The sequence below is a fragment of the Galeopterus variegatus genome, unplaced genomic scaffold (assembly GCF_000696425.1).
Source record: "Galeopterus variegatus unplaced genomic scaffold, G_variegatus-3.0.2 Scaffold404, whole genome shotgun sequence".
In the NCBI taxonomy this organism is placed as follows: Eukaryota; Metazoa; Chordata; class Mammalia; order Dermoptera; family Cynocephalidae; genus Galeopterus; species Galeopterus variegatus.
In genome coordinates, this window is record NW_007726515.1 from 99,656 (window position 1) to 108,317 (window position 8,662).

Here is an 8,662-nt window from a genome sequence, read left to right on the forward strand (position 1 = left end):
GTGTGTGTGTGTGTGTGTGTGTGTGTGTGTGTGTGTGTGTGTGTGTGTGTGTGTGTGTGTGTGTGTGTGTGTGTGTGTGTGTGTGTGTGTGACAGGGCAGAAGGAATATGAGGGAGGAGTTGGCATTTCTGACCACCATCCCCAGCCTGGTTACAGTGACTTTGATATTAACAGGCCTGTATTCAGAGCCTGGCTTTGTAACTCCGACTGGTAGGCAAGTCATTTAATTTTGCATATCTCAATTTCCTCTTCTGTAAAATGTTAAGTTAAAAATACCTATCTTAATGATGGTTGGAAGGATTGGATGGGATGCCTTTATACATTTGTAAGTCTATGGTATTCAGTAAATTTTACAGTTTTTTAAAAACTAGTGTGTATTTTTTCTGACTATAGAAATAAAAATTTTATAGCTATGATACAATACACAAAAGTATAAAACAGAGAATAACCAACCACCCAGAGATAACACCTATTAACATTTGGATGTATGTTCTTCCAGTCTTTGTTCTGTCCATTTCATATAGTTAAAATCATACAGAATCTACAAATAATAGCTGTTATTTTGTGAGCACTTAAAATGTTCCAGGAACTGAACGAGATGCTTTCCATATGTCATTAGATTAATCTTTACAATCCTACTCAGTAGGTGTGATTACCCCCATTATATAGATGATTATTATTTTGAGGAGAGCTATGCACTTAGCCTGGCTGCCTTGTATGAAACTGAAATGCTTTCCTGTATTAACCCACTCTCATACTCAACAACAGCCGAACTAAACACGTACCAACAGAGGTAAAAGGCACGGGCTTGCTCTTGGCTTTTTCCTCCCAGAGGACTCTTAGCTGAAATTCCACCCTCAGCCAGAATATGCATATAGTTTTCCTGGGTGTGTGAATGATGCCGTTACTGTCTCTCTGCCTGACTGTTCTTTTGTTTTTGTTGTTGGTGGTTGGCCTTAAGGGGATCCGAACCCTTGACCTTGCTGTTATAACACCAGGCTCTAACCAACTGAGCTAACTGGCCAGCTCCTGCTGGACCATTCTTAACTATCTCATAACACTTTTCATCTACAGAGTCAGTGATTCTGTTTAAAAATGTGTTCTAATCTTCAGAATGAACTCATAACAAAAAAGGATGTGAGCCTGGCCAAGGGAATGTCTAGTTGATGTGTTGTCGTTGTTTGGAATTGTGGGGAGCCTTGGGGGCCGCTTAGGGATTTTCCCCTGAGGTTTTCCTGCATCGTCTTCTGACTCCTGGTTCGCTGTGGAACTTTGGGCTGTGGGATGGCGGGCTGGAGGCAGAAGAGGTGCTGGCAGCGGGTGGTGGGGTTCCTGTTAGGGCTGTGTGTTCGGGAGAGCTGGAATGACTCACATACTCCCCCTTAGTGAGGTTCCCCAAGGGAACAGACCTCAGGGGTGATGGCAAATGAGAAACAGAGAAGCCTGGGGGGGGGGGCTCTGACTCTTTCTAAACCCAAATCTGACCACCAGGGGATTTTATACCTCAAGGGGATTATGTTGCTAGGCCCACGTTAAATTTATTAGCACCTTAAATTTATTGAAATTAGTTAGGCACTTTACATGTATTAACTCATTTAATCTTCACAATAGACCTGTGAGGTAGAAAGTATTATTATCCTCTTCTTTAAATGAGAAAACTGAGGCACACACAGAGAACAAGATAGCTGTCATTCTCAACAGAAAGGAGCCCACTGGTAAACACGGCCTAACCTGTGTCCTGACTTAATCAGAAGAAAACTAAGGTGGGGGTCAGAGGGGAGCAGGGCCAACTTCTCCTCCCCTCCACCTGCTGGAATTACCAAGGCAAAGCCATTATCACAAGTCCACTGATGCTGACATCCTCCACCTGGCGGGCTGCCCTCATGCCCTGGGGACCACAAGGCTGAGTGCTGATCCTAACTAGATCCCAAGGGGCAGCAAGAGCCAGCTTCCAAAAAATCACACAGGCAAGTCGGCACCCAACACTGTCCACTTTCTTTTCCGCTGCCCGCCCTCCTCTCTGGCTCCTTGTGGCCCACCAGGCATCTGCCGGAGCCCCATTCTGAGGGCCCTGGCTCTCTCCACCAGGGTGAAGTCATCAGACTTTGGAGTTACACGCAGCAGGTCTGCCATTAACTAATTCTTAGTGACCATGGGCAAGTTAGCCTCTGGAGCCTCCATTTCCTTAAAGTGGGTATAATAACACCACCCAGCAGGAGGACTGAAGGATTTAAGGGATGGCTGTAGGTAATGCCCATAGCCCGGTGCAGTTAGCTGCTGAAATGTTGCTTGTAGGACCTCATCAGCACTTCCAAGGGCACTTGTACACTAATAGAGGTCCCCTGAATACCAAAGTCCATGAAGTGATGCTGGTGGCGGAATTCCAGCAATTCCAGCAGGGTGATGTTGGGGCAGGGCATTGTCCCCAGGTCTCTGTGATTCATTCTGACAAGAGTATCTGCTGTCCTGTTCACTTAATGTTAGAGGCTAACCACAGTCCAGTGATGAAGGGGCAGAGCGCGGAGCCAGAGAGCAACTCCAAGGGACTTTCTAAAGGCATACAAGTGCATCAAAGCATTTTGAAAAAAAGTTAAAATGGTATTTCATTCAAACATTTCAAAAACCGATGTGGTTCAGATCACTTCTAAATGGGATGACTTCTCAATAGCTTTTCATATAGGAACAGAATGCTGATTTCAGGAGAAATGGGTTAGGTCAAACCCCATAGATTTGGCACAAGGAAGTGGCTTGGTAGAGCAGTTTCTGAAACTATTATGTTGTGAAGAATCACCTAGAGATCTCTTTAAAATGCAGACTCTGATTTAGTAGGTCAGATGTTATGCCTGAGACTTTCATTTCTAACAAGCTCCCAGATGATATGTGGTCCATGGACCACACTTTGGGAATCAATATGGAAGAAGAAGCTACCTCTCTGCCCACACTTATTTCGGTCCAGAGGATCATTTAGCCAGCTCCTGCTCAGCCACACATAACCTCTATTTGTACTAAATGAGTCCATGGATTATCTTTTCTGTCCCCAAGAATGGCCCGAAAATGATTCCACAAAGGGAAAAATCGCCTGGCCACCTCATGCAGCCCTAACCACATACTGTTTCAGGGAGCAGACCTCTCTGTAACTAACTTTAAGCTGCCTCCCAAGCTTGCCCTCTGCTGGTAGACAAGGGCCATTTTCTCCTAGATCTCACCCCAACCTCTCTTTCTACTCAAATTAATAGAGACAGAAAAGTTGCATGACATAGTCCAGAGGTTTATTTCATTCTTGCCGATTTTGGAGAATTTTTCCACTCTGTTCCTTAAAGTCCACCCCTCAGAGAGGGTAGATAAATGTTTGATCAGCACTTACTAGCAATTCATGTTTCTGTGCATTCCCTAGACATTCTTGCTGACCCCCCTCCTGAGCACTTTCTACAAAGGGCTGACAAGCCTTTGTTTACTCACAGCCTGAACATGGCAAGGTCAGAAGGGAGCAATGTTTCCTTCTGACCCAGGGTTGGAGTTGGCAGTGGAGGCAAAGTTGCTATGGCCCAGAGACACCAGGGACAAAAGAAAAGTTAAGAGAAAGATGAGGAGATTCCTATCACAGATTGTGTCACCATCATTCATTCATTAAGACATTTCTTAGTCCACATCCTGTATGCGTGACTTGAGACCAGGAATGGAGGATTCCTAACCCCTGTACACAGAGCCTAGGAGAAAAGCATAATAGCAAATACTTATTGTTTGCTGTATGCCAAGCAGCATATGTACATGACCTTATTTAATTGTATTTAATCCTCACAGCAATCCTATGGTCATCCTCACTGTACAAATGAGAAAATTGAGGTGCAGAGAAGTTGGGTGACACTTTTAGTTAATAATGAAGCCAGGTGGTTTAATAGAACAACTTGTTATTCTCTTTCATGGTTCTGGAGGTTGAAGGGCTCCTCTGGCTGGTTCTCACTTGTGATTCCTTATACGGTTGCAGTCCGATAGTGACTAAGGCTGAGTAAACATGTTTGGAGGAGGGGCTGGGATATCTAAAACAGCTGGATTATTCTCTTTCATGGTTCTGGAGGTTGAAGGGCTCCTCTGGCTGGTTCTCACTTGTGATTCCTTATACGGTTGCAGTCAGATAGTGACTAAGGCTGAGTAAACATGTTTGGAGGAGGGGCTGGGATATCTAAAACAGCTGGGTACTGGTTGGGCACCTCTGTCCACATGGCTTCTCCACACGGCTAGCTTGGGCTTCCTCACAGCTTGGTAGTCTCGGGGTGTTGGGACATCTTAGATGGTAGCTGGCTTCCCCTGCTGCAAAACCAGACAGAAAATGCAAAATTTCTCATGGCCTAGCCTCTAAAAGCATGTGGTGTCATTCCTGCTATAGTCTGTTGGTCAAAGCACTTACAGTTCAGTTCAGAGCCAGGGGAATGGGGTGGAGCAACGGGCTCTGTCTCTCAGTGGGGAGCAGCTACAAGTAAAGCGAGGTGAGGGATTGAGGAAGTCCACCTGGAGACAAGTCCTCACACCAGGATTTGCCCCTAAGCAGCCTGACTGCAGACTGTGTGCTCAACCATTATGCTGTACTGATACGTGCACACACACGCATACCCCGAGATAGTCATAGCCACAGTACGCTATGATGATAATATATGATAGAATGGTAGGAAAAGTGATTAGCTCTGCCTCAGTAGGTCAAGGAAGGCTTCACACAGGAGGAAACATCCCACGCGCACACACTCACTCCCGCTAGTGTGGAGGACAGGTTATTAAATTCCACACAGTGGGATTTCTGACCGTGTTGTGCTCCCCCACCCCTTAGATTGGAGACCCACACTTGGTGATCTGCATGGACTGCTCGGCAGACACCATGACCAACCGCCTTCTCCAGAGGAGCCAGAGCAGCCCGCGCATGGACGACACCACCAAGGCCATCGCCAAGCGCCTCGAGACCTACTACCGAGCATCCATCCCCGTGATCGCCTACTATGAGACAAAAACACAGCTACAGAAGGTGAGTCATTTCACTTTCCTCCTCTCACATGAGCCAGTTACTTTTTTTTTTTCAAGAGAGAAGAGAAAAAGCCAAGAAATTTTTAGTTTGGGGATCTGAGAATTAGAGCTTCATACAGCTGCAAAATTTGGACCATAATATGAGTCCCTGACTCAGCTCACTTTGGTCTCAATCAAAATCAAATATCTGTCATCTCATAGACTATAAAAAGTTGGTCATATAATTTTCCCAGATGCCACTACAGTTGCTGAAAATGACTCCTTTTTCCAAGAAAGAGAAGGGAGGGAGGGGCGGGGGTGGCAGAGGCAGGGCTGAGACGGCTCTGTGCTGGCTTTCTGGGTGGCCTCTAGATCTCAGCGGAGCAGGATAGTCCAGAAGGTCTCTTCTGGATCTAAGATTCGACGCCTTTGTATTTCTAGAGTTTTACTTAGTTCATAATTGGCACTTGGCTCCTTTGTCTCAATTTCTTATCTGGGGGGAGCAGCATCTGGGGCCAGGAAAGCAGGTAATTTGGTGACACACTGAAGACACTGTGGGGACATGGGTAGTCTCAGCTTAAGGATCATGAGCTCTAATCCATGCTGAGTCACCATGAACTTCATGAATCCAGAAAAACTGCCCAATCCGCATTCTGTCCCTCATTTCATAAATATGTGTCAGGCACCCATGGTTCATTCATTGCCCTAGTGGTCCTGAGGCAGATACCAGGATGTGGTCCTTGCACTCCTGCAGAACTTATGGTCTTGGTAGGGGACATAAACAAACATGTGATCACAGTATGGGGTTAAAGCAAGCATGGAGGGAGTTATCAGGGCCTTTTCATCCAGTCTAAGGGGACAAAAAGTTATCCAGAAAGTTGCCTGAGGCCAGGTGGCAGGGAGAGGGGGGGTGTGAGGGAAGCAGGACACTCCACACAGAAGAAGCTCCAAGTGACAAAGTTCAGAGGGGCCAGTCACTCAGCTTGGCTGTGACTTAAAGTGCCAAGGAAAAGGACAAGCAATGTGAATAGATAGGCGAGCAAGGACCAGCTCAAAATGCACCTCATGTAAATAACTGTCTGTGGGTGATGGGGACTGACCAGGGGGACAGGCACAATCAGGGTTTCAATCTAGGAAGCTCACTCCATCAGCCTTATGGAGAATGGATCCTGAGCAAGTAAGACTGGGAGGCCACTGGGAGCTGGGACAGCAGTCCGAGAACGAAATCCTGAGGGCCCAAACCAGAGTGGGGAGAGTGGGGATCTACCTCTTGCTATTCACAGGAGACATCAATCAATAAATAACACTTGTCTCTGAGGCAGCTACATTATCAGTTCCTTGCAGAAAACCAGTGATAATGAATCCTTATCTTTTAAACCTGTTAATGGTCCATTTTCCAGAATCCTAAGAAGCCCTGGTATAGAAATCTGAAAGATGCCTCTTGATTTAACTTAGGGATATCATATATGTGGCACGAGAGCCATCATCCCCTTCGGTATCCATGGCAGCCATTGCTAATTCATCCCAGCATTCTTTCCTGCAGGACCCAGATGTGGCCTGAGAATGTTTGTCAACGCAGCACTCCAGGCAGTCACTACCGATTCATAAGACTTGATGTGCAACAGGAAACCTATTTGTTGTGCTTTGTGTAACCTCTGGTTGCCACATAAAACAAAGACTTAGATCCTTAAAAACAAACAAACAAAAAACACATTCCATAAGAGCAAGGTCTTAAGAATTCAGAGCTGCAAAGGCTTTTCCGAGACTTTGTGTAACCTCTGGTTGCCACATAAAACAAAGACTTAGATCCTTAAAAACAACAACAACAAAAAAAAAACACATTCCATAAGAGCAAGGTCTTAAGAATTCAGAGCTGCAAAGGCTTTTCCGAGATTAGGTAGTCCAGTGATTTCCACCTTTTGTGCAGCCTGGAACACACACGGAAATTATCCAGGTAGAAGCAAATGTCTTCCACTTTCAAGATTTGTAAGGGTGAGAAATCCCTAAGTAATTCAGGATTTAACCACTCTCAGAAAATCCCTTTTATCTCTCCCTTGAATTATTCTAACCTGAATTCTACAAACTTACAAATGATTGCACATGGATACAGGGCTAAGAGTTCTCAGATAAATCTGATTTCTGAACTTCTCCTTAGAACTTTCTAAAGTAGTGGGAAAGGAAGTTTCCAGTCCCCTTTGGCTCATTTCTTAAGCTTCCCCTGCATTTTGGAGGTGATGGCCACTGGGCCTATGGAGAAGTAACATTTATGATCCACTCTGCAAATATTCAAAACTGCTTTTGCCAGGACCACAGAGCAGTGTAGGCTCCAGCCCTAAAGACTCCCAGAGGGCCTCCGGGGGAAACTGCTGCATCCCGCTGCCTCTGCCCAGCGCCATCTCCTGCCCACACAGCTGCAGAAATAAACAAGCCTCCCACTCACATGCCCAGTGTAGGCACAAGTGCTGGGCCCAGGAAGGCGAGAACCGTCTGCAGGTCCCCATGGGGTCTGCCAGCAGCAAGGGCTAGAGGGAGGATTGGAGGAGAAGCACAGGTGGGCACAGGGTTGTTTGCCATTGGAGAAGGAGAAAGCCTCAGTCCCTCTCTGTTCTCTGGCCTCCTGGGCTTTTGCACCTTCCTCTTGCACCAGCTTGACCTCCCCCTGTTTTCTAAGTGACAGCCCTTGTTCCTGTCATGCTCATTGGCTTGTTGGCCCCTCCTCCCCTTCTCCTTGGTTTACTGAGCCCAAGACAGCACCACTCACCCTGGTGGGCTTCTGGGTCATTTAAGGAGTTTTCTTTAAACCAGGAGAGGGTGGTGAGTGCACTTCAAGAATGCAAGTGAGACAAAGCAGCTCAGTGAGATTGAGTTAGGAATTAGAGCTGCACTGCCGGGCACAGGGTTGTTTGCCATTGGAGAAGGAGAAAGCCTCAGTCCCTCTCTGTTCTCTGGCCTCCTGGGCTTTTGCACCTTCCTCTTTCACCAGCTTAACCTCCCCCTGCTTTCTAAGTGACAGCCCTTGTTCCTATCACGCTCATTGGCTTGTTGGCCCCTCCTCCCCTTCTCCTTGGTTTACTGAGCCCAAGACAGCACCACTCACCCTGGTGGGCTTCTGGGTCATTTAAGGAGTTTTCTTTAAACCAGGAGAGGGTGGTGAGTGCACTTCAAGAATGCAAGTGAGACAAAGCAGCTCAGTGAGATTGAGTTAGGAATTAGAGCTGCACTGCAGCCCAGCCTGGGCAGCCCAGAAATGGTCCACAAGCACCTCCATCAGGCCTCTGCCCAGTGGTGCTGACATTGAGTCCATCAGCAGATGCCCCAGCCCCAGGCCAGCCAGCCCTTTTGGCCACAGATAGCCAAAGTGCAGCAAGATTTCTAGTAATGGTCATTTAAAAAGCAAAGAAGACATTATACAAACTCTGCCTTGTTCTTTATGTCCTATTATGTCATAAAGGTATAATAAACATAGAAGTCTGTGTAATGCAAATGCATTCTTTATGTCCTTATTATGCCATCAAGGTATAATAAAGATAGAAGTCCATGACTTTGTCTTCCTCCCGCTCATAAAGCAAAACTTTGCTCTGCATCTGAGAAAGTATTAGAACAGATCTTTTCTCTGTTCCATCCCCTTCCCCTGTGCACTTGGGGCAGACACCATTAATCATTCCTGGCACTT

The 8,662-nt window shown here is 46.3% G+C and overlaps 1 protein-coding gene across 1 annotated transcript in view; it reads left to right on the top strand.

The window, feature by feature from the left end:
• AK5 (adenylate kinase 5) overlaps window positions 1–8,662 on the top strand; it is a 75,737-nt gene that overhangs the window by 52,937 nt on the left and 14,138 nt on the right. Inside the window, exon 5 of the mRNA XM_008568358.1 lies at window positions 4,820–5,011. Coding sequence (XP_008566580.1) covers window positions 4,820–5,011 — 192 coding nt within the window. The remainder of the gene's footprint in view (window positions 1–4,819; window positions 5,012–8,662) is intronic.